The sequence below is a fragment of the Arvicanthis niloticus genome, chromosome 27 (assembly GCF_011762505.2).
Source record: "Arvicanthis niloticus isolate mArvNil1 chromosome 27, mArvNil1.pat.X, whole genome shotgun sequence".
NCBI lineage: Eukaryota > Metazoa > Chordata > Mammalia > Rodentia > Muridae > Arvicanthis > Arvicanthis niloticus.
Window position 1 is genome coordinate 21360609 of NC_133435.1, and position 26958 is coordinate 21387566.

The 26958-nt window shown below is 42.7% G+C and overlaps 1 protein-coding gene across 1 annotated transcript in view; it reads left to right on the plus strand.

Annotated features, from left to right (window-relative positions):
• The window catches only part of Wdfy3 (WD repeat and FYVE domain containing 3), a 223789-nt gene that overhangs the window by 147799 nt on the left and 49032 nt on the right, over window positions 1-26958 (plus strand). The window contains 15 exon segments of the mRNA XM_076926347.1: window positions 166-356; window positions 1509-1661; window positions 4816-4889; window positions 4973-5134; window positions 6507-6601; window positions 10256-10376; window positions 10864-11081; window positions 12795-13030; window positions 14481-14615; window positions 16036-16215; window positions 17808-18041; window positions 22033-22132; window positions 23533-23693; window positions 25136-25365; window positions 26400-26509. Coding sequence (XP_076782462.1) covers window positions 166-356; window positions 1509-1661; window positions 4816-4889; window positions 4973-5134; window positions 6507-6601; window positions 10256-10376; window positions 10864-11081; window positions 12795-13030; window positions 14481-14615; window positions 16036-16215; window positions 17808-18041; window positions 22033-22132; window positions 23533-23693; window positions 25136-25365; window positions 26400-26509 — 2400 coding nt within the window.

The following is a 26958-nucleotide window of genomic DNA, read 5'->3' on the forward strand; positions in this document are numbered from 1 at the left end:
TCAGAATCCAGCATTCTTGTGTATTGAAATGTTACAATTGCTGCAAAAAAGAATTTTTTAAATAAAAAATTTATGAAACATTTTAATAAGAATATTTAAAGCTTACTCATGTCTTCTTTACACGGTTAATTAATTGTAATTATTTTCACTCTTCCTTTTAATCAGGAGTAAGAACATTTGTCCCTAAGCCTGTCGCCACTACTCTGCAGTACATTGGAGGAGCTGCGGCCATCCTTGGCCTAGTGGCCATGGCCTCTGACGTGGAAGGCTTGTATGCAGCAGTCAAGGCCCTGGTCTGTGTGGTCAAGAGCAACCCGCTAGCCAGCAAGGAGATGGAAAGAATAAAGGGATACCAGGTCTGTGGCCGTAGATTGTGCTGCCACCTCACTTTACACCAAATGAGCTAATTTCCATTATTTATATTTTTAAAACCCTGGAAGAATATATTGTCCATGTAAACATAAAAGCTATCGGCTTATACTAGACAAACACACGAAGTGAGAAGTGCATATGTGGCTTAGTTTAATTTCGGTTTTTTAAGTTTCTCTCATTCATTCACATATTCAGTAGACTGCGTTGTTTCAGCTTTGATGAATCTGATGCTCTTTGTGGACCCTCACTGTCCTGAAGAATCATTTCAGGACTTTGCTGTGTTGTGGATGGTCACTGTCCTGAAGAATCATTTCAGGACTTTGCTGTGTTGTGGATGCTCACTGTCCTGAAGAATCATTTCAGGACTTTGCTGTGTTGTGGATGCTCATTGTCCTGAAAAATCATTTCAGGACTTTGCTCTGTTGTGGATGCTCACTGTCTTGAGAAATGGTTCCAGGACTTTACTCTGTCTCTATGCGTACCTCATAAAATTGTTGCTTTTTGCATATAGCCTGGGTGTACCTACCATGCTGGAATAATCTCTTGAGATATTTATCACTCCTAATACAGTGTGAATGCTATGCTACAGTTATTATATAGGGTAATAGTTAGAGAATCATTATAGGAAATATCTGTACATAGTTTCTAAATAAGATATTTTTGATCATCATGTGACTTTATCTGTACATTTCAAACCCATGGGCAGAGAAAACCAACCATATTTTCAGTTTGCTTGCTTAGACATTCTGTCTCTTCATGCAGTAGAGAATGAAATGAAATTGGATGATACTAGATCTGGCATGAAAACACTTGGGGCTGATGATCTATCCACGCTCTCCCCATTTTTTTTGTGGCTCCCTTCCACTTTACACCCCTTCACCTTTAGTGCCTTATTTACTCAAAACCCATTATATAGTGAACATACCATTGTTGTTCCTGAAGATGCAGGTGGTCTTTCCAGGTACATCCCAGTGGCTCATTTTACCCAATCAGACCTCACCTGCCATGATGCCATTAAGTCATGAACTTGTCAAAGACTCGACCCATTGATTAGATTGGGACCCACAAGGTTCAGCGTATGGGGTGTGAGCTACACGCTGCTCTGTCAGCAGGCCCGCTCTGTTTCTATCCTCCAGCTGCTGGCGATGCTGCTTAAAAAGAAACGGTCCCTTCTCAACAGCCACATTCTCCACCTGACGTTCTCCCTTGTGGGCACGGTCGACAGCGGCCACGAGACATCCATTATTCCCAATTCCACTGCTTTCCAGGACCTGCTTTGTGATTTTGAAGTAAGTATACACACTGACTGGTACTATAAAGTTGATGGATACATTTCTTCCTCTTTATCATGTGAGTTAAACTGTTTTATCTCATAAATATGTCTCAGTTATAATTTCCTGATGATCGTATCAGTACCATTTAGTGAAACATAAGAAGTAGAATGAATATATTTCCTTTTCTTCAAATATATCCTGCTCTACAAATGTTACAGAAACCAGACATGTGCTACATATTCTGACACCGCCCATCCCCACTGTGTCAAGCCTTACAAGAAGGAAGCACTCCGTTAAGCAATTCTGATATAAACTCTCCCACAATAAATAGAATCTAGACCTTTACTTTGGATTATTAGCAGCTACATAGTGAAAGAATGTTTGCCCTAAAGAACAAAGTTTTCAGCTGGGTTGTGGCAATTCATGCCTTTAATCCCAGCACTCGGGAAGCAGAGACAGGAGGATCTCTGAGTTTGAGGCCAGTCTGGTCTACACTGTGAGTTCCAGGACAGCCATGGCTACTCAGAGAAACCCTGTCTTGAAAGAACAACAACAAAAAGACCAAGCTTTTCAATGCTTCTGTCTTCCTACCCTTAGCGTGTCCTGCCATCCTCTTGACACACAGCATGCTCACAGCCTTGGCTCACTGAACCTGGAACCTCTCCCCGCTCCACGTCATTGTACTAAATGTTCATGATACATCTGCCGGAAATGGCAGGATCTTTGGGAATCATGAATGAAGATTGTTTGTCTCCATCTTTGTGTTTGTACCACACAGATGTCACCAAGACTTACTGATGGCAAACAATGCTTATAGATACTGAGTCCCAACTCAGTCTTTTATCATGATTTCAACAGTGTTTGGTCCAGCCAACAAAAGTGTACCCTCCCACTTTAAGGAGCTGTGTTTTTAGAGCTTATCCACAGCTTCCCCTCGCATCTACACCAGGCAGCACGTGTGATTGATTGCTCTCTCCTTACAGCTCCATCTTCTGCCAGCTCTGTGGCATGATAACCATCCTGGTCCTTTTATCCATCCCACTGTTCTTAATAGGATTCTGACTCTGTGAAGTTCTCATGCAAGCTTCACCTCTGGAGGTCATGTTCAGCTTTCATATCTCTCTCTAACCTTGGTGTCCAATTCAAGACTGACATCTGACTTTGTGCCTAATGTTTCTGTTGTCCCCTAGCAACACCTTAACTGAACTTAGCATCCTTGCCCCAAATTATCACTTCCTTCTAACTTCTCTTTCTGTTAGTAACTCTGCCGTTCCATAAGATTGAAATTATGAAATCAGCTGCCTTCTTCCTCCTGTCTGTGAACAGTCAGGCATGAAATCCTGTTTATTTAACCCTCACTGCCCTTTCTGCCTCCACTGCATCCTAACGAGCCTCTCAGTCAGCTCTCCTCATACTTATTGGGATAGCTGTCCCTTATTCCTCAGGTTATGCTGTCCACCTTTGGAGGGCTCATTCTTTTGTAAAGACATTATTACATCATGTCTTCAAGAATTTGTAGAGATCTCTCTTTCCTGCACAATAAAGTTTTCAAAGTTCTAGTTCTTAGGTGTCTTTGATAAAGATGATGGGGAGTCATCATCGTCATTTCTGTCTGGCCTGGAATTTGCTGTGCAGATCAGGCTGGCCTTGAAGTCATGGCCTCTGCCTCCTGATTGCAGAGGTTAAAGGTGTGTGCCCCCACACCTGACACTCCTTTGACTGAGCTAAGCACTGCATTAGTTAGTAAAGATACGAAGACACACAGCCTGTGTATACAGGTTGCTTGCTAGTCCACTGGAAGAAAAACTTAAAGAAATAAATAAGTAAATACTTGTGAAAGCTAAAGTTCAAAGCCACAGCAGGACAACAGCAGTAAGAAGACCAGCCTCAGCTCACTGACCTGTGCAGTAAGAAGACCAGCCCAAGCCCCTTAGTCCCTGCAGTACGAAGACCCACATAAGCCCCCCTGGCCCATGTAGTAAAAAGTCCTACTGAGGCCTGCTGGCCCCTGCAGTAAAAAGACCAACCCCAGTCCACTGGCCCATGTAGTAAGAAGGTGCACCTAAGCCTGCTGGTCTGTTTCCTCAGGAATTTCCTCTAGTTTCAAATTTGTGGTTAGTATTTAACATACAAACATCATAAATTTACATGAATAATAAATTTTGGCTCCGTTTCACAACACCTGTACACTCTGGCTTCCTGGAACTGTTTTTGTTATCAAACCACAAATAGTTTGTAAATAATCCCTCCCCTTTTAAAAAACCAGCCATTTGACAGATATAAATGAAATAATCCTAACAGCATACAAACATTTTCCTTGGTTATTTTTCTAGAATCTAAAATAATGTAGCTTATCTTTGAGGAGTATCCCACTGTCTCCCTTTCTCCTTTCTCATCCTTGTGGTGGTGAACTCTTTTTTTTTTTAAACTCTATGATCTCCAGAATCGTTTTTTTTTTTCTTTAATGATTATTTTTTAAATGCATTTAAAAAAATCTTTATGCGCTCAAATATATACTATTTGCAATTCTTACATTTTTTAGAATTTTACTTTTATTTCTCTTTTAAGTGTGTTTGTGTCTGTGTGTAGTACCTCAGGAGGCTGCAGCCGGGTTCCAGACCCCTGGAGCTGGAGTTACAGGCACTCGCCGCACACACACCATCTGATTAGGTGCTGGGGACCGAGGCTGTGTCCTCTGAGCCTGACGGCATAGTCTTTAGTTGTAAAGCTGGAATCCGTCTTGTACTTGGGGTACTTCTCTTTGTAGCAGAGATCTGCTGGCAAGAATTCTCCCGTCTAAAGAAGGTTTTTTTCTCTCTGTTTTGTTTTGTATGTAAAAAGATGCTTTTGTACAAAATGTACTTCTCGTTGGCCGGTTTCATTTTTTCCACACTTTAAAAATGTTACTGATTATGGTCACCTTTTTGTGACATTACTAAATATGTATGTAGACCATTTATAGTAAATAGGGTTTTAAAAAGCATGCTACTTCTATTTTTTTTTATCATTTTGGGTCTTTTATAGTGATTGATTTTTCTCATCTATTTCCTGCTGTATCCCAGCTAAATATATAACTGAAGGTTGTCCCATGTGCTATATTTGATTTTGCCGTACTAACAGTGGGGTCATTTTCAACCTTGAATACACGGTTGTTTATGTTCTGTTACAGGTCTGGCTTCATGCCCCGTACGAACTCCACCTTTCCTTGTTCGAACACTTCATAGAACTGCTCACAGAGTCCAGGTATCCATCAACACTCGTGTGATTAGCCGTTCCGTTGTAAGAGAGAGCATCTTACAGTGTATTAAGTCGTCTGTCTTTTGCAGTGAGGCTTCCAAGAACGCCAAGTTAATGAGGGAATTTCAGCTGATCCCCAAGCTGCTCCTGACACTTCGAGACATGTCCTTGTCCCAGCCGACCATTGCAGCTATTAGTAACGTGCTGAGCTTCCTGCTCCAGGGCTTCCCTAACAGCAACGATCTTCTCAGGTGGGTTTGTCTCTGCTGATTGAGACGGAGATGAGCGAGGTGAATGGAATCAGTCCCCACGGTCCTGTGCTTGTGGGATAGCCATATTGCCAGTAGCATGTAAATAAAGCACGAGAAGCTGGTGGAAATGACCCAAAACCTCTGGCTGACCTAGATATGAATGTTTTCAGTGTAGGAATTGCCAGTCCCCTCCTTACTCCTAAAAGCCTGTTAAACCTCATGGGTATATGTCACACACATGCCAATGTCATTCCCTGGCCTCCACATACACACAGACGCTCACACCTACATGTGGGAGAGCGTGCCTCAAACATGCTCTTACACCGTCACACACTTCTATCATGTGTGTGTGTGTGTGTGCTCGCGCACCATGGTTAATTTTTTTTTTTTTAACATAAAAGAGGTATGGAGTCTTTTCTTTCATTCATGGAATCTCCGCAGGGAGTTGTTTTACACTTTTAACTTTATATCATTTGAAACTGGAGCTTGGAATTGGAGGGGGCAGTATTTGTTTATGTATTTGTTGTTTTTTGAAACAGTTTCTTTGTGTAACTTTGTCTGCTCTGGAACTTACTTTGTAGACCAGGCTGGCCTCAAACTCACAGAGATCCATCTGCCTCTGTCTCCCCAGTGCTGGGATTAAAGCTGTGCCACCACTGCCCAGCCTAATTATCTTTATTACCATGGTTTATTAGAATTTATTCTGCCATATGATTACTTATAATTATCATTTAGATGAAATTACTACCAAACCTCATCAAAAATTTTAACTTTATAAATGAAGAAGCAAGGGCCCAGAGAACTTATGCTACTTGTTTTAGGTCACATGGTTAAAAAGTCAGTTGGTGGTCAGTCAGTGCTTGCATGTGTGTCTGTGTGTGTGTCTGTGTTTATCTTTGTGTATGTGTCTGTGTGTGTTTCCGTGTTTGTGTATGTATCTGTGTGTGTGTGTGTCTGTGTTTATATGTGTGTGCATGCATGTGCATGTATATGCATCTTACATACATAATGTAGCCTATATTTCTAAAACCCAAGTTCTCCATCACTGGCTCCAGTGGATTCAGTAAGTGTCCAAGCATTTCTCCTTCCTCCACCATGCTATTGGGTTTGTTTAGGCTCCGTTGGTCAGTGCTTTACAGAGCTCAGTCTTCTGAAAACCTAATTCTTAAGTTTTAGAGACACCATTGTATTAATGTCATTAGGTCCAAGAGAAAGCAAACTGAATACAGTCACCCAGAGAGACACAGAATTGAAACAGAAGTAAGTGTGTGTGTGTGTGTGTGTGTGTGTGTGTGTGTGTTCTCATTTTCTGGTATTTTGTGATTTAGAGAAAAGAAAAATGAAACCTTTTTATTTTCTGCTCTACTTAAAGGTTTGGCCAGTTCATTTCTTCTACTTTGCCCACCTTTGCCGTTTGTGAGAAATTCGTGGTAATGGAAATAAATCATGAAGAGAAACCCGACACTGGTGAGTTGGCCAAAGGAAATCATCAGCTAATCATCATGCTCTGCCTCAGGACACAGACTGAACTGTGTGTGAAAATATGTGTCTTCCCTTTATGTTGGCTTTTTACTGATTTTATCTTACATCAAACCTATGCAGTATGCAGAAGTGTATGTAGCGTGGCCTCAATGTTGTAAAGGTATGAAATCTTTCCTGACTTTAGATTTATGGTGTGCCACTACTACTGTAATTGGAATTACTTGATTTTTATAATTATGTCTGTGTTACTAGTATCATTATCTCCCTGGTAAGTGTTGAGCAGACAGAGGTTGTGACCACTTGGGAGCAGATTTGGACATGGGTTCCATGGAGTGGGCCTTAAATCCAATCATACAGTGGCTGGTTACCAGATAGTGGTTGCACCAGAGTGTGTTGCAGGCAGTCATTGTCATAGGTCACAGAGTTTGTGGCTAGCTTGGTGTTTACCTTTCTCCTCTAGTGGTGTGCAGAGTGCCTTCTTGTACCATAGCCAGTAGGGGCAAAGGCTCAAGATAGGTATCAACTTGATCTTTCCATGTCATTGCTATGTATTGTGTTGATAGGGCCTTCCCATTAGTTTGTGGAGAGCAACCAGTTATCTTGGCAATTGGTTGGTGTCTTAGTCAGGGTTTCTATTCCTGCACAAACACCATGACCAAGAAGCAAGTTGGGGAGGAAAGGGTTTATTCAGCTTACATGTCCACATTGCTGTTCATCACCAAAGGAAGTTAGGACTGGAACTCACAGAGCAGGAACTTAGAGGCAGGAGCCGATGCAGAGGCCATGGAGGAATGCTGCCTACCAGTTTGCTTCCCCTGGCTTGCTCAGCTTGCTTTCTTATAGAACCCAGGACTACCAGCTAGGGATGGCACCACCCATAATGGGCCCTCCCACCTTCCAGCTTGTGTCAGTCACACAAACCAGCCAGTACAGTCGGCTTGTTTGTGGTTTCCACGGGGTCCCTTTGGCCAACAACTTGTTAAATATAGCCCATCCCCCACACAGGAAGTTTCACTTGGTGGTGAGACATATCTCCTTGGGGCTTTGTTTACCTTGCCAGTTGCTGATTGCAATTTAGATTTCTTTTATATATGTATATATTTTAAGAAGTTCTACTGTATGAGGTTTCCATATGACATGTCAAATAACCCTTTGTTCAGCTGTTCCCTCCCCATCTTTCCTTCCTCTCCCCCCAATTGATCCTCCTGTTCCAGGTCCCATCTCTCCCCCATAACCCTTCCCCCAGTGCATTAGGAAGGATCTCCTCCTTAGGAGGGGAAATGTAGGCTTTAACTTAATCTACCACATACAATTATTTATAAGCTCATCATTAATATAAGCTGAAAAGATGCCAAGAAAATAAAAATGCTTCAGACATCCTTGAAATATATCACGTTTTTATTCCAATTCTACAAATGAGGCAGGAAAACATTTCTCTATCTTCCATTTTGTGGCCATTCAGTTCAATCACCCCAGTAGTAGTGTAAATTCTCAGTGGTGAGTGCCGTCGTAAAGATGTACAAATACCTAATTTTCCATTGAGAGGCTAATTGATTAGGCTGTTCTCATTACCTTGTGTCATTTGAAAGAATAGCGTGTGGTTGACAGTCATTATTCTCTGTGAATTGTATTGAATGTGATATGATAGTCCAATACATACATACATACATACATACATACATACATACATAAAATGAACCACGTTTCTTTTTTTTTCAAGTAGTAGACGTAGTATTCAGGACACATGCCTTCCCAAAAGTAGCTAGGATGAAATGGTGCCCAACATTGATAAGTTAATGAGTGTAACATGACATAAACAGTCTGTGATGGAGCTGGAGTAATGTTCTGTACAAAACAGTGGTGGAACATGAACCTGGGAGCTTCTATCAGACAGAGTTCACAGTTTTAAACTTTATTTGAAAACCAGGAGATGCAGCATTAATAGAAAGTCAAATAAAAATAGTAAGGTTTTTTTTTTTGAGAGTTTTAATTTTTTATGTATATTGTCAATTTATGATAATATACATAGATTTATAGCAACCATGTTTGATTTTGCTCACACTTTTAACTACTTGGGGAAGGAATTCTTGGGTCCTCCTTTGTGAAGCTGAAGCATATATATTCACTTTAGGAGTGATCTCACTTTGTATCTTTGGCTGGCCTAACCTGCTATATAAGCCAGGCTCCTCTGCATGCAGAGTGCTGAGATTAAAGGCCTGCACCACTATACCCAGCTAAATTCATTTTTTTTTCATCATGCTTTTCTAGCTGGCCTAGACCTCACTATACAGATGAGACTGTACAGATGAGACTGGCCTTGAACTCACAGAGATCTGCCTATTTCTGCCTCCAGAGTATTAGTGACCACAGTCAGCTAGCTCCCCATTTTAAGACAGTGTAAAGTTTGAGCAGTCCATTAGCTAAACAAGAAGAAGCATAAAACCATAGTAGAGTTCAGGCTGACCCTTGATGCTAGCGTGGAAGTGTGGTCAGTGAGCAGGCACACAGCTTTCTCCTGGTGCAGTATGCCTGCCACTGTGGGCTAGCAATGCCCACACTCTGGGCTCCCAGGACACTCCACTGAGGACCTCTAAGCCAGTCCTACTCTGGTTTTGTCCAGGTTCTTTTATGCTTTTGTGTGGGCTTTCCCTCTGTTCCAAGGTCTACAATCCTAACTTTGCTTTATATATTGAATTTATTTCATAAACTAATGATTCCTCTTTTCAAACTTTAAAATCTAGTTTCAACACCAAATATAACTCTGATCTTAAAGACACTAAGAGAAAGTTTATTCTTGAGCTAATACTGAGTGACCATGGCCTGGAGACAATGGTTCAGGTTGCCTCAGATAACAAGTTTCAATATAGAAATGTTTCACGAAGCTTACAGAAAAAATGTAAGCCAAGATTTTCAAATGCACAGGTGGACGCATGCACAGGTGGATGCATGCACAGGTAGAAGAATGCACAGGTGGACACATGGGACATCGGGAGACACTGTCAGGGAAACATCTGCGATCAGATCAGATGTCATCTTGAAGACTCTCTGAACTGGGGCTGGTAAAAGCCAGCTGTCTGCCAAACTGCTTCATTTCAGAAGGTTTTGCCAGGTAGTCTCGAAGACCTTAAAGTAGATAATTGGCTTAGGGCAGCCTAAGGACACCTGGATCTGGACCTGCAACATTCCAAATCTTTATCATTAAAAAGCTCTGCCGCGTGTATGGAAGCTTTAAGATGGCTGTTGCCTGTCCTGGGAACTTGAGGTCACAATGCTGCATTTATTTACCTCTGTCTATAAAGAAAGAGAAGGTTAATGACCTGCCCGCGAAGGGTCTGTGGGAACATTGTTTTTATTCATACAGTTTTAACTGATGGCTTCTTCCTACCAAGGAAGAGAGGAGAATATTAGTTAAAATATAAAAGAGGACTAAAGTCGTCATTGTTGCAACTCTTGATAACATTGGAGGCATAAGTGAATAATTGTCAGGGTCCTAAAGAAAAATTATTTATCTGGCTCATTTTCTTACCTGCTATAGTGGAAAACCCTTCTAAAGCAAATGCTTTCATGGAGATATCAAGGTGCAGACTGGGCATTTTAACTGTTACCTCTGGGGTGTTTAATGTGTTTGTTTCCTTTTAGGAGCAGAAGAGGAGTTTGGAGGTCTTGTGTCTGCTAACCTTATACTTTTGAGGAACAGACTTCTAGACATTTTGCTAAAGCTAGTTTATACATCTAAAGAAAAGACAAACATTAACTTACAGTAAGTGAAACCTTTTTAGAATTGATAGTCCTGGCCAGGCAGTAGTGGTGCACACCTTTAACCTTAGCACTCAGGAGGCAGAGGCAGATGGATCTTTGTATGTTTGATGAGAGAGAGAGAGAGAGAGAGAGAGGGGGGCGGGGGGGGGGGGGGGGGGGGGGGGGGGAGGTGGGGGGGGGGGGGGGGGAGGGGGGAGAGGGGGGGGGAGAGGGGGGAGGGGGGAGAGAGAAGGAAAGAGGGGGAGAGGGGGAGAGGGGGAGAGGGGGAGAGTGTGAGAGGGAGGGAGAGGGAGAGGGAGAGGGAGAGGGAGAGGGAGAGGGAAGATCCTGTATGCTGTCACTTTCTGTCAAACAGGACTTGCATGGGTTTTAATGGGTTGACTTGAACCTTGAAACTCAAAGTATCTCAAAACTGAGGCTCAGTCATATTTTTCTAATATGAAATGTGAGTTCCTGAAACTAACTGTATTTCATCTGCCTTTGAACAGGGCTTGTGAAGAGCTGGTCAGGACACTGGGTTTTGACTGGATCATGATGTTTATGGAGGAGCACCTGCATCCCACCACAGTCACGGCCGCCATGAGGATTCTCGTTGTCTTGCTGAGCAACCAGTCCATTCTCATCAAATTTAAAGAGGGACTCAGCGGCGGGGGCTGGCTGGAGCAGACAGATTCCGTCCTGACTAACAAGATCGGAACTGTGTTAGGTAAGAGACTTCAGGAGCTTGCTGCTTTAAAATGAGTGCTATTCTCTGCCTTTAAATCTTGTGTCCTCCAGTCCATCTCATAACCATTAGGAGTTGTGGATTTTAGTAACAATAAAAAAAAACAAACAAACAAAAAACCTCACAGTCTTCCAAATTTAACCTAATGCCAGAGAGAGAGAGAGAGTTGTAAGATATGGAAATGTAAAGAACTGATTGTGCCTTGATTGTATCATACAACCTTCTTTGACCTTTAACTCAATAATTAGCAAGTGACAGGGAACTGCCCAGTAGGAGGAGTCAGGTCTTTGTGCTTCCTGTGTCTGTAACTATCCATTTGCCATGTGACTGTGTGAAGCATAAATGTATCCTCCACATCTCACAGACTAAAAGACAGAGACACAGTCTGGGCTGAAGTCAGTCACACAGCTGGGAGATGTCAGAATTTAAGCCCCAGTGATTCAGATGTTAAGTGGCAGCATCTAAGTCACGTGATCGTTGTGATTCAGAAATGAGATATGTGCGCAAGTGTGGTAGATTGCTGTACAAATTTTTCTTCAATTCAGTCACACTGAGCAATTGATTAAGATACATATATTTGGGGACTAGAAAGATGGTTCAGCGGTTAGTTAAGAGCACTATTCTTCCAGAGGTCCTGAGTTCTATTCTCGACAACTATATGGTGGCTCACAACCATCTGTAATGGGATCTGATGCCCTCTTCTGCTGTGTCTGATAAATAAATCCTTAAAAAATGATACATATACTTAAAAGCAATCTAAACATAAATTGCTCTCTTATTGTGTTAAATAATAGTCATTCTTATCCTCACACATTATAAAAATGTGTTTCCACTTGGAATTTTAATAGCTTCAGAGTGAAAGTCAGTCACTCGTCTAAGGCTTCCGCTCACGGATTTCGGTTGGAGTCCTGGCTGACATTCACTCAGCACGGAGCACTAGGAGTGGGGTGACAAAATGACCGTGCTTGGGTGGTATGCTGATGCCCATGTGTCCTCAGGGACCCCTGTATAGACTGGATTGATAGATGTGAGCGTGTTCTTAGCCATAGCAGTGGCTCTCTCCTAGCAAGCTCCTGGCAAAGTGTCAGAGGACAGTGGGTGACCCACTCAGCTCGTTGGGACCACGGCCACAGTGGGCTTGGATCTGCCTTTCTCACACCTGGCAGCCTCTGACACAGAACAGATGGTGATGTATAAAGGAAGTCATCTTTGCTTCATGTAATCTTAAACCTGAATCCATACATAATTTAAGGGTGACAAGTTTATGGTTGTTTTTTTTTTTTTTTTTTTTTTTTTTTTTTTTTTTTTGAGGACAAATGGAATGTATTAATTACATTTTACCAAGTATATTTTTAGATGTACCATGATTTAGATGATTCAGCTCCACCTAATTCTTTTGGAAACCTGAGCGAGGATGTTAGTGCTGTTTTGAATCAAGGTCACTCTTCTAATGAACAGGACTTGTTTCACTCCAGCTTTCATAGACTTATGTCTGGTTCTCCCAGCTCTCTGTCAGAACCTGTATCCTATGGGCAGCCGTGCTAAAGATGAGTTGGTGGTCGGCTGAGAGTGGGCTAAGGATGGGGTCCGCCGTGGGCAGCTAGCAGGCTTTGCTTGTGTGAGTTCTGGACAGGCGTGTCCCTCCTGCAGAGTTGGGGATCTTTGTTGCTAACTCTCTTCCTGACTCTTCTCTAGGATTCAATGTGGGCAGGAGTGCTGGAGGGAGATCCACCGTCAGGGAGATTAACCGGGACGCCTGCCATTTCCCCGGTTTTCTCGTTCTTCAGTCTTTCCTCCCCAAGCACACGAATGTCCCTGCCCTCTATTTTCTCCTTATGGCCTTGTTTCTGCAACAGCCAGTGAGCGAGCTGCCTGAGAACCTGCAGGTCAGTGTGCCTGTCACCAGCAGCCGATGTAAGCAGGGTTGCCAGGTAGGAATTACCTAGTAAGGTGTCACTGTAAAACTTACAGATTCTGTTATTTCTGACGTTTAAAGTTTGATAGATGAGAATTGTTAAAAACCTGAACATTTGCTAGGTAATTTTCCTAAAAGATGTGCTTTTGTTTTGCTTCTTCTCTTTATGTTTGTTCTGTATGATGATCTGTGCACACAGACCGTGGGCGACAGTAATGATGGCCTAAAGGATTGTTTTGAGTACTCCAACTTTGCCTAGAAATATGATTTCACTTTCAGATCATTAAAAACCAAGGGAGGTCAGGGAGATACTGAGTCTCAAGGTACTTGATGTGTAAGCTTGAGGATTTGGGTTCAGATCCCCAGAACTCAAGAAGCCACTATGGCTGCACATCCTTGTGACCCCAGCCCTGTGGGAGGGGGAAGGGGTGCCCCCTGGAGTTCATTAACTATGTTAGCCAAATTGCTGAACTTCAGGGTAGATGAAGAGACTTTGTCTCAAAACCTAAAAATGAAGGCTAGAGACTGATGAAGAAGAGGCACCAGATGTCAGCCTTGGGTCTCCATACACATCTGCTTATTGTGTATGCTCGCGTGTGTGTGTGCCCACATGAACACACACACACACACACACACTACCAATGAGTAGGTACAAGTTTTGATTTGAAAAATATTTTTAATTTCTCAATGACTAGATAACATCTACATTTTCAGGAAACCATCAATGATTTGAGTTGTCCTTGAAGACTATGAAAATCCTATAAATATAGCTTATTTCTGTGGCTTCATAAAGGCTTTATCCTTTAAATTCAAATTTGCCTCCATCCAACGCCATATGGTATTCAGTCACTTTCAATATTTGGCCAAACACTTTCCATGAAATCTTTAGTACTGTTACATTAAATCATGGTACAGACTTGTGCTCCGCAGGATGTGTCCCAGGTGCTCAGGACTTGCTAGGCTCTATAGTCATGAGTGTTAGTAAACTGCTCTCAGTAAGTCTAATTTTGTCAAATCTTACTTGTAAGTAACATTGATTTCAGTTATTGCTGAGTTTGGAGAGTGAATTAATTGTGCTTCTCAAAACTTCTTCCTTGAAACTGTCACATTTATAATTTCATATTTTGCTAATGCATGTGGGGGTTGTGGCCATATTTTGTCTTGAAAAAAAAAAAAAAAAAAAGCTGAGATGGAGTAGGATGATTGCTGGTGTGAACCATACCGACCAAGTTTTGACATACAGAATGGAGGGTTAGCACTGACCTGCTTGTCATTACTCGGTTTAGAAAGGAAGGGAGGGAGGGAGGGAGGGAGGGAGGGAGGGAGGGAGGAAGGAAGGAAGGAAGGAAGGAAGGAAGGAAGGAAGGAAAACTAGTTTTAAAGAAATTTTAGGATATTGGAATTTCTAAGGATCTCCTCTAGAAAAAGAACAGGCAGTGACTGGCTGTTGCTCATTTGATCTGCAGTTTGATCTGGATTCCATCTGGACATTTATCTTTGGCGTCCCTGCCTCCAGCGGAACGGTGGTCTCTTCCATCCACAATGTGTGCACAGAATCTGCTTTCTTGCTGCTGGGGATGCTGCGAAGCATGCTGAATTCGGTGAGTTGTGGAGGGTGGGAGGGCCTCTGTGCGAGCTGGCTCCTACAGACAAGGCTTGCTGTTATTTACTGTAGCCACCTATTTCCTTGTCCCTCCAGTCCCCACCCCGTCTCCTTAGCTCTGATGTAAGGGTGGATAGTAAGACCACAGGTTAGAGGCTAGGGGTGTGGCTCAGTGGTGGACTGTTTCCCAGCCACATATGAGCTGGGGTTTCATACTCAGGTCTTGAGAAACCTGAAACCACAGACTCTGGAAGCCAGGGTCTGTCCTGGTATTTCAGACACACTAGCTTCTTAGCACTTCAGTTTCCCAAGTTTAGATTTCTGGTGGTAACAGGATAAATCCTCATAGTGTGTGAGGATTTAATGAAATAATATATACCCAAAATACTTTAAAGGAATATCATAAGTACTGACCTATATCATCAACATTAGATATATTCAGTAGATACACATATAAAATCATGGTATCTTGTATATATTAAATGGTTACACATTGAGATCCTAAAACAACTCTCATTTAGATGTTAAAACATCGACAAACAAATAATATTTCCCTTCTCACACTTCGTCTTATTTTGAACTTAAGAGATGAAGAATTAGAAGTGACAGTTCCTGCCCCCGTCTGTCCAGTGAAAGTTGACGGAGCTCACATACAGCTTAGAAGTGTGTGTGTGTCAGAAGAGAGGCTGACCTAGATTCCTTGAATTATTTGTATCTGATGGCTGCAATTTTAATTCACACTGTTGTTCTATCAAAACAAAACATTGCCATTAAATGCATCTCACTTTCATACTGGTCCATAAACAAATGTAAACGTTTGTGTTAAGGAAGATGCCACTCTCAGGGAAAGTAACAGGAAATACATATTTTTCAAATACTTACATGTGCATCTTCTCTTTCCTGTTCACCTGTAGTGCTTAGGTGTATTGGTACTAGTGTTGCACTGTGCTGTCGTGCAAGGCTCACAGGGAGAAAATGACTCTGAATCTTTATCTTACTCCCCATTTTCTGACAGGATGCACAGAAACTGTGATGGCAGAGAGCCACTGGATGCAGGCCATACTCATGCTGAGTGCAACAACTGTTCTTAGCAGTGCTGCGGGGGGTGCTGGCCATGTTTTTGAAGATGTGACTGGTTTTCTGGCTATTAGATTGGTTTACATGTGTGCACACGCATCTTTGCTCATATATGATTTATAAAATTTTGGATCATTGATATCTGCAGTGTTAAAAAATAACAAATTATAGCTCTCCCCTCCAAATTGAGACAAGGTCTCATGTACATAACTTTAAACTTTGTAGGTAGCTGAGGATGGCCTTAACTCCTGATCTACCGTCCCACAGTCCACAAGCCCAGCTTAGGTACTCTTAGAAGTTTCTCTCAGTTAACACGCTCATTCTCGCTTGCCCCGTGTTAGCCATGGCAATCAGAAGAAGAGGGCTCGTGGCTCCGAGAGTATCCAGTGACCCTGATGCAGTTCTTTAGGTACCTGTATCACAACGTTCCAGACCTCGCCTCCATGTGGCTGAGCCCCGACTTCCTGTGTGCCTTAGCAGCCACCGTCTTTCCCTTCAACATCCGCCCATACTCAGAGATGGTAAGGCGAGGGAGGGGATGATGATGATGAGGCTGGAACTAGTCTACTCTCCTAAGCTGCTGACCAACTTTGTCACACTCTCTGCCCCCTCTCTGTCACTGCTGTGAAAACTCTCCACTACTCCTGCCTTCCCTCAGAGCCTGAGCTCTGCGCTGCTCTCTGCCCTTCTCTGTGCTCTCCTAAGCTCCTTGCTGACACCCCGCCAGGCAGCTGCTATTGCATACCTTTCCCATAAGATGGTGTCCATGTCTTTAGAAAATTCTCTTCTAGGTAACAGGACTGTCATCAAATCGAGCTGCTTTCTTTTTTATTTTGAAAAGTAGATGTTTTTAACAAGTGATCCATAGAGTTGACGTTCTTCTTAAGTGATAAAACAAATGTAATTCTTTCTGCTCAGCTTTTCTTACCTCATCCTGTTATTTTGTTACAAACATTAAAACCTTAGGCTGTGATCAGACACAGCACAGATACTTCTCACACAGGCCTAAAGACATACCTCTTATTCTTGTTCCTGTCATGTGTTACAGGGGCTGAAGTAAATGTCCTTCTTCATACTAATTTTTCTGTTTATATAAATGTAGAGTGCTCATTCCAGGCTTGTAAAGAGATACATATTAGGGTGGCTTCTGACCTCAACACCTGCCTGGATTATAGTTTTAGAATCCTTGATTTAGTTTAAAAAGTATGCATGTGAGTGTGTGTGTGTGTGTGTGTGTGTGTGTGTGTATGAATGTGTGTATGTATGAGTGTGTGTATGTGTGTGTGTGTTTGTATGAGTGTGTGTATGTATGAGTGTGTATAAGTGTGTGTGTGTGTTCAAGCATGTGAGTGTGATGTATGAGTGTGTGTGTATGAGTGTATGTATGTATGTGTGTATGTATATAAGTGTGTGTGCTCAAGCATGTGAGTGTGTATGTATGTGTGTGTGTATGTATGAGTGTGTGTATGTATGTATGTGTGTATGAGTGTGCGTATGCTCGAGCATGTGAGTGTGTGTACGTCCAAATATGAAATTATTACACTTCCTTATCTTCTCCTTATCAACTTTTGTGACTTGTTTACTGCTCTTTCTTCTTGCTTGAATGAAACCTGTTGCTATTTTGTTTATTTGGATTTTTTTCACCTGCAAAAAAAGAGCGGGGGGGACCCTCAACCCTGGGAGATCACCATTATATTATATCCCTCTGTGACCTGTGACATTAGCTTCTCAGTAGCCAGCCTTCAGATGTGCAGATGATCACCCTCATGTTACCAATTCGTTTATCTAAAGTGTTTACATCCCCCATAAAGCCGATGTATTACTCACGGTCAGTCAGTGAGTGACCTGGCATGGTGCCAGATAGCCACCTTGAAAGCAGTATGCAGCCATTAGCTGAGGAGCTTATTGGGAAGAAAAGGCTCAGGGCAGATAACATGCTTCTGATGTCACTGTGGCTGCCACAGTTTTGATTTGCTTTGTTTTGATTTAATTTGATTTGTTTTGATTTATTTGGGTTTTGTTGTTTTAGCTCATGTACTGTGAAGGTGCTATGTTGTTTTAGCCTGTGTACCGTGAAGGTGCTACGTACACCCCACCTGATTTCTTTCACTAGGTGACAGATCTGGATGATGAGGTTGGGTCTCCAGCAGAAGAGTTTAAAGCTTTCGCCGCGGACACAGGAATGAACAGGAGCCAGTCCGAGTACTGCAATGTGGGCACCAAGACCTATCTGACCAATCACCCAGCTAAGAAGTTCGTCTTTGACTTCATGCGAGTCTTGATCATAGACAACCTCTGTCTTACTCCTGCCAGCAAGCAAACACCACTAATTGATCTGTTGTTGGAGGTAACAACAAAGAAAAGTGTATAGCACTTTCCTGCACCGTTTTTATAATGAGAATGTCAATCGCTGATTACATTCTGTGCAGAATACTCTTAGACTTCCAGTTCTTCTGGATAACATACAGGCAGAACACGTGAGGGTACATGGTTTTTAACACTATACGCGTGTTATTCTCTCTTAGTTTTGCTTTTTTTTTAATTCCCTCAAACATGCTTCTGCTTTAATCCTTTATCACCTTTTATCCCTCCTATGGCAAACTTTTCCAGTAATGATCAAATGATACTTCAGGTTTGTGTCACAGTTCTTCACCTGAGCCATTATGTTATGAGTGGAACTAGAGAAGAGACAGGGCCCAGTGACTATAGCTATGCTCCCATAGAACTCTGTCATCAAATTAAACACAGGCTGCGTTCAGCTCATAGGCGGGAATATGCATATGCCAGCCCTCACTCTTCCTCCTATCCTGACTTCACGCAGTCGCAATCACCCACCGCTACTCCCACACAGTATTGCTACTCCCGTTTGTCCCATCCTGAGGTGGGTGACAGAAATCAGCAGTGGCACAGTACGGGAGAAGAGAGACAGCAGCTTGAGTGCCATCATGGCTGGCTGTAGAGGTGAACCATCCCTGGAAACAGCTTTCAGGGGTTCATCTAGAGCTGGGCGTGTTGCTCAGTGGGAGACTGTACAAGGCTGTGGCTTTGATTCTAAACAGCAGTGTCAAATGACCAAAGCGGGAAAATATTCACCTGTTAGCATCACTAAAGAAAATAGATCAAGGGAGAAAATCTCAATGACTCACCCCCAGCTGGTTCTTCTGGCCAGTGCATGCACAGGGTGCCAGAGAGTCCTTGTGCAGTGTGTGAGGCTACTGCTTGGGGACTGCTGTCTTCCGAGGGAGAAATGGTCAAGCGCTCAGCTCCACCAACAAGCAGTTCCCCTGCTCCCTCTAGTGGCTGATGCAGTGTGAGGCTGAGGCCCCTGTTCATATAGACTGTGATGTTTATATGGAGTGTGAGGCTGAGACCCCTGTTTTGAGTGTCCTGCTGTAGCCCGCTATAGGTCCGAGTGAGACCTTAAGAGAGAAGAGTGGAATTTTCAGTAGGAAATACTTGGGGTTGTATCTTCCCTATTTGATACAGAGGTGTGTTCTCTGAGACTCCATTCCTTCTTTGTAAAGGAGCCATCAGGTTGTTGTGAGGGTTACGTGCGTGCATGTTACCCAGTAATTCTGAAGAGTCGTGTGTAAGGTTCCAGCTCTGTGACCTTGTCAAGCTCCATACCTACTTTACTGTTTATCCATCTGTATAGTGATCTAACAGTTGAGCCCATCTCTGATAACTGTAATGAACATTAAACAAGATAGCACAGGTAATAGTTAGATCACAGTCCCAGCACTTGAGACATACAGGGAAAGCCAAGAGGCCTGGCTTAAGAGAGATTGTTCTCGAGTGTGCTGCCGTTGCCACCCAGCTGCTCCTGAGGAGTAGAAGGACTTGGTCAGATTGAGAGGGGCGGGAGATGGGAGCACAGCGGAGCGGAGGAGGCAAAGCCAAGAGCTTTGATTGGGAACATTTCTTTTGTTCTTCATGACATCATTGTTTTTAGATGACAAAATACGGCAGGGGGATCTATCAAGACCCCTGGCACTGTTCTGAGGAAAAGGAAGGGCATCTTGTTGTTCATAATCTTACTTGAGCAGACAGTCTCAGATTAACGCCATCGGGATGCGTGACCATGGCCTGTCTGGACCCTGGGACATTATCCTAAGAGTCTCACACCTGCAACTAAAAGCTGAGAACCTTACAAGAGCAGGATAGTTTGATTAAAATTTCCTGGAATTAGGCAAGTGGCCATGTTATCCAAAGGCTTGAGCTGTCAGAGTTGACCCAGGAGTAGTACTGGCCACTCCAAGTGTGTGACAGATCTGGAGACTGCAGTCCTCCTGAGCGTCCCACTCAACCTGAGGTTGTTAGGAACGCAGGCATTAGAGAGTGGGCCTACCCAGAGCTCTGTTGTTGACAAAACAGAGACAGAAATGTCTTAGTACATTTCTAAGAACAACCTGATGGCTCCTTTACAAAGAAAGAATGGGAGTTTCAGAGGAACATGCCTCTGTAACAAACAGCAGATCTAACCCTAAGTATTTCTTACATCAGACTTACTGATATTAAAAAAAAAAAAAATGTTTCTGGTTCCAGAAGGATTTGTGAATGTATTTAGTTCTGTGACGCTTCAGAGTGATGGTCAAGTTCACATTTGTTAATGGCCTTAGTTGCCCATTTCAAATGGTCTTCCTGGGAGTCACAGCAGTCTAACTTTGAAAGAACTTAGGACTTTTGTGAACGTGGGCACCACTGTGACCTTTAAGATAATTTATTAGAGTGTTCTTATGTGCCAGCTGCAGGGCCTTGGTGTATACATTTATGCCATTAACTGGCAAATGCCACTCTGAAATAGGTTCGTCCACATTTTAGAGACAGGGCATGACTGTTGGTTATTGTCAGCTTGACACAAACCTAGAGTCATTTTGGAAGAGATACTCTCAGTTGAGAACACGCCCCTACCAGGTGGTCCTGGGTTGTATAAAAAAGCAACTGAGCAAGCCATGAGGAGCAGGTGGGATGGTTAGAATCTGTCCGAGGGCTATGTTTCCCTTTTGGTCTGCAAAGCACCTCCACCTACATGCACAGGAACGTTGTGACAGTTGGAATTGTTCACTGTGTGTCAAAGGCCTGGCATTTCAGAAGGAGGGCAAAGGGATTCTTGACATTTGCAAGGCTTGAAAGTTAGGTGCCTGGGTTGTTCTGCTGAATGACCAACAAAACAGCTGTCACCATGTCCGTTCAACTATACCCTAAGCTTTTGCTCAAGATGAACACACCTCAGAACTGTGTCAGAATGCCAGCCACACGGCTGCTCACTGTGCATAAACTGCAGTGCTCACAGACAGCTGGAGGAGCATCCTCATTGGCTCCAGCCAGGCTCGGTGCTTCCCTTCACAGATGGGAAAAATCACAACCCATAGCTTCCTCCCTCTTAATGCATATGAAGCTCAGCACTGAATTGTGGGCCTGATTAACTTTTTCTTTGAATATCTCTTCCCCATTGAGGATTCTTGACTACTGTATTTTCTGAGTTTTTACATTTACTTTAACAACTTTATGGCTTATTTTATATGCTTTTCCTTATAAACTGCTGAAATGAGATATAGTGGTAAATTGCCAAATATTTTCCACATATTACTGTAGTAAATATTATTTGGGGGGTGGGGGGGAGGATACTTCACTTGGACTGTATAGTTCCCAAATAAAAGACACAAAAGCCTTTATATTTATGATAAATCTTAAAACACTAGAGCTGGGCAGATAGCAACCCTCTGTGCTATTTTGTGTCTACTTCCCTGTCAATAACCATGGGATTGCACCGCATTCAGCTTGGGATGCTACTACTCCAACAGGCCGGCCCTCATGGGCATGTGCTGAGGGTCCACCTACTCCATGGTGACTTCTTCCTTCTTCTTCCTCTCTCTCCCCATGCTCCCTGCCTGAGACCCCAATGGGACCTCTAGCCCTGCCTACCCCTCCTCCTGTAGGATTCTTTATTAATGAATTTGGAGGCAAACTGTATACAACAAAAGCTGGTATACATGAGGATCCGGTCATCTTAGAACAAGGTCTTGGGATACAATGTTTAGCCTTTGAATACATAGCAGCACCAGGCCAACCCATTACTTACATTTGGGCATCATGGTTTGGAAATAATCATTTCAGAGACCGGGCTTTTTCTTTATACTGTTTAAGATTCTGTGGTTTGAAAAGGAAGAGTATGATTATAAGCACAGATGACCCTCCTATCCCATTCTCCTCCATGTACCAGCTTTGGCTGGTTTCATCTTTCTGCCATAGTTTACAATGTAACTATGGTGGGACCTGTGTTTATGTAGTTAGTATCTTTCTAACTCCATATGTGTGTGTGTTGTTTTAATATGCAGGCTTCCCCTGAGAGATCCACAAGAACTCAGCAGAAAGAGTTCCAGACGCACATTTTGGACAGCGTGATGGACCACTTGCTTGCAGCTGATGTGTTATTGGGTAATTCTGGGTTTAGTTTTTAAAGGGCTTGTATTTCTTCTCTCCAGGCTCCAAGTTCTTCTTCCTTCTGTCTCTTTAGTCTGGCCCATTATATAACCTAATTCTTTAATGTTTGAGATGATGCAGTCATGTTTTTGCACGCCACTGTTTGCTGCCATCACTGTAGAGTGCTGTGTCTCATGCACAGATGCTTATCCATATTATTGCCGACAGACATCTGCAACTTTCCAGTTAGAGACAGCTCCACTGCTGTAAACATTCTTATTCAGGAGCTACAAACATGCATAGAATGTGTGTCTTTAAGGTATTGGAATTTCCAGTATGTGCACACTTGTCTTCAGGATGTGTTTCTGAAAGTCAAAATCCACTGGACTGTATTCTCTTAAAGCATTTGTATTGACTTGCATTACGAAATGTAATACTTGAGACATTTACAATAGAAAGGTCACTTACGTATCAGACAACATGAAGTTTTTTAAAAAAAAAAATGTATTGGTTCAAAGCCAGGAGTAGTGTGTCTACCTGTCATTCAGAAACTACATCATGAGGATTGGAGGTTCAAGGAAAGCCTAGGCTACCTAGTGAGACCCTCCTCAAAATGCAAAAGTATAAAAGTCTTAGCAATTTACTTTGTATACTACTCTTGAGTGGTCGCTTGATTCCTGGAACCTCTAGGCTGGTAAATTAATATTTTTTTGCAGAGTAATTTGGCAGAAGTAATCTTCAGTTGATATGTAACTGAGTTCTCAAAACTAGATGTCATCACAATTTTGTGCCTGTTCTTCTCTGCTGAGATCATCTGTGCCACAGAGGGACGCAGAATGAGAACCTCTGAATTGGGGGATAACAAATGATTTTGTGTGTAGAGCCTCCAGATGGTGCAGTGTGGGCGAGGAGGAGGGCTGGTCTGAGGCATTGTGTTCACAGCAGCCCAGGGGGACACTGGGGTCACCTGGTTAGGAGAGGCTACAACTGCTGGTCACAGCTGTCTGTGGCACTTGGCTGAAGCCCCTTGGTTTCTTCTGAGTCTTATATCACTTCATTGCTATGGGAAGTGTGCCCCAAGTTGTTTTCTTTGGAGGACTTTTTATTCCCCTTCATCATTCTCAGATAATCCATCTTTAATTGAACTTTTGTATCGGGTGGAGATTTACTGTTGCTGACAGTTCTAGATTCTCACAGACTGGCTTTAGGTGTAAGATTTCAGCCCACAATGCTTTAAACTTGAGAAAATATTCTTTCCAGTGTTTATCCTGATTTCTGGCTTTGCAATTTAAGATAGTCCCTTAGAGCATTGAAGGTTCATGAGGACGGTGGGTACACTCAGCTTGCCTTAGCCTGTTTCTTTAGGGTATTGTGCCTGTAGATAACAATTTTCTGCTTTTCCTGCCTGGATTTAGGGGAAGACGCGTCTCTGCCTATTACCAGTGGAGGAAGCTACCAGGTACTGGTAAACAACGTGTTTTATTTCACACAACGTGTGGTGGACAAGCTTTGGCAAGGCATGTTCAACAAAGAATCTAAACTCCTTATAGATTTTATAATTCAACTCATTGCACAGGTAATCCGTTGTTGCTGTTAACTGGAATACATGTTTTTCTTTGGATAATCTTTTTGCTATTGTGTCAAAATTACTGGAAATAGATGTAACTAATAAGATAGTGAATACTGACATCAGGTATACCCAAACTTTGTAAAAAGTGAATTAAAAAATAAATACTTTGCCTCCTCTTCCCTCACCTGGGCCAGTGCTCTCCTTATAAAGCTGCCTGGTGTTCTCAGACCATGATTGTTCCACTCACCGTTTCCTACCCAGATGCATTAAATACCTTACTTAATCCAGCCTGATAAGCTTTTATGCCATTGTATGGTGACTATGGACATGAGCATCCATACTGAGGGAACGTTCTCCTGTCAGCTGAGCGTCCGCTGTTTATTGTCATCCATAGTCCTTGGAGGATTCGTTTCCCCTCGTGCATGCTTGCCCCAAGAGCATTTGACACATGAGACTAATCTTAGAAAAATAATCTTGTAGAAAAATAGGACTTTCCCCTGTATATTATGGTTTCTGGTTTTGTGGGCTTATGAGCTCTCTCTCTCTCTCTCTCTCTCTCTCTCTCTCTCTCTCTGTGTGTGTGTGTGTGTGTATCTGTGTATTTCTTGTGTTTTGTTTTCTTTTTATTCTGCTTTTATTTTTGGTTTGGTTTGTTGTTGTTTGTTTCTTTGACCATTTGTTTTCTAACAAGAAAGATAAACAAACAAACAAAGGGCATGTGGTTTAGCAGGTGGGGAGAATTGAAGTATTTGGGAGGGAAAACCCGGCATTAGACTCTAGCCAGAAAAAAATCAAATTTTCAATTTAAAAAAAAAAAATGGCGCCGGGCCTTTAATCCCAGCACTTGGGAGGCAAAGGCAGGCAGATTTCTGAATTCGAGGACGGCAAATTTCCTTTTACAATTACATGAATGACATGTGGTGATTATGAACAAATTTAAAGATGTAAGAAGTAAATGAAAAGAGAAAACACTCATCCTTATGCCATACTGCAACACTTGCTGTGTTCTGCTGGTATGATAGAGTGGACCATTCCCTCTGAAGACATGCTTTTGCAGTTAAGCCAAAGAGAGCAGCTCTCAAGTGAGGAGTGAAGCCAGCGCCCAGCATGGCTCCCACTGGTGTTCTGGTCAGCTCTGTAGTCAGCACAGAGACCATTCATCCTCACTAGGTAGTGTGGTGGAGGCCTCCTCTTAGGGGCGTCTGCATGCTCTGTAACACGGGCATGGCCTCTCCTCACAGGAGCTTTTGTACACGACTCTTTTCACTCTTAAATAGCATTTCTGTGTATCATGGTTCTGAATCTGTAATAGCAGGCGCTCAGTATTTTTATCCAAGCGCTCCAAGCATGGCCCCTGTTGTATAGTGGCTGACGCGAGCGTGCTTATGAATGACAGCGGGGTTTGCAATGTTATCGTCTTACTGAGAAGATCCCTTTCATTTCTTCAGTCGAAGAGACGATCGCAGGGCTTGTCACTGGATGCAGTGTATCACTGCCTCAATCGGACCATCCTGTACCAGTTCTCCCGCGCACACAAAACTGTCCCTCAGCAAGTAGCTCTCCTGGATTCACTCCGGGTCCTTACTGTGAACCGGAACTTAATCCTGGGACCCGGAAACCACGACCAAGAATTCATTAGCTGCCTTGCTCACTGCCTGATTAACCTACATGCTGGAAGGTAAGTCGGGTTCCGTTTGCCCTGTTGTCTTTGAACGATTGCCCTCTTGCTTTTAATTATTATTTTTTACCACTTTATGAAAACCCTACAGGGCAAGTGTTGCATTTTAGCAGAAACAATGCGGTTTTTTTTCTTTTCATTTAGTTTTACATCTAAATCTTTCATAATCACCGTTTGTCATTCATGTAATTATAAAAAGACATTTGCTTCTTTATTGAAAACGTTTGTTTTGTACAATAATTCTAATCATCGTTTCCCCTCTGAAGTTCTCTCTCACTGACTCAACTACACACCCTTTTCTTTTTCTTTTTCTTTTTCTTTTGAAAACAAACAGTCTAACAAAAGAAAACAAAACCAGAATAAAAAGAAAACAGAGAAAAACCGCAAGAAACTCTCAGGCACACCTATGCACAAACAAAACCCAGAAAAGCACAAAACCAGAAACCGTAATATGCAAGCAAAAGCGAGTAATAAATAAACAAACAAATAGATAAATCCCAAAGTAATGTGAGACAAAATGCCTACATAGACACCATTGGGTTCCTGTTGTGTCGGCCATCTCCTGCTGCAGGAGGAGGAGCCATGTGTGTAGTGTTATCTTCAGGGAGGGAAGAGTTTGGCACTTCAGGGCAGCTGTTAAATGCCTCACTGCTACTGAAGCAAAGAAAAGTGAGCTACAGACTGGAGGGACCACAGGCATGCAAGCAGTGGTTTTAGAGAAGAGATCTTTATGTAATTTTAAGATAAAAAAAAACATTAACGCTAATCTAAAGTTCCTCTAATGTTAACATGGCAGTCTGGATCCCTAGAAACTTCCTGAACCACGTGCAGCTCCATGCGTTTGTGAGATCATCCCTTAAAAATGGCACCTCTGTGGTAAATTAGGAGTCCTGTTTTTGCATCTGATGGATGTCTGTCTAATGGTAATGGAATGATGTGATGTGTCTGGCGCTTACACGTGTCTGCAGATAATTCGTAGTAATTATAGCTTTTGGCTATACCATCCCCTCAGATATCTGGTTTGAATGTTTCAGCAGTGTGGAAGGATTTGGACTAGAAGCCGAGGCACGCATGACCACATGGCACATCATGATTCCCTCGGACATCGAGCCAGACGGTGGCTACAGCCAAGACATCAGTGAAGGTAATCTTCCCTCTCAGTGTTGTTCATTTCCTGTCTTTAGACATAACAACACTGGTTTCAAAAACTACTAACACAGCCAACCTGTACACGTGCCAGTCTGCACGCAGACCATCTTCAGGTACCAAGATGAGCAAATCACTTAGCCCCATGATGCTCACCTTGAACCTTCTTAGGAAACGTGGTGGCATCTGTGCTGCAGACGCTAACCAGCATTGCCTAGAACTGCTGATGTTTGTGTTGACAAGCCCCCACTAGAGATAGATGTCTTCTGAGACAGGTTGTCACTGGTACCATTTGATACCTTTTGTGTTTATTTTTGAGTCAGGGTTTCACTACATACCTAGGTGAACCTTGAACTCACTATGTGAGCTCTGCAGACTGGCATCGTCAGGCTCACTGGAAACTCGTGGCACTGTAGATTGTGAACTGCTCTGACCTATTGAGTCAGT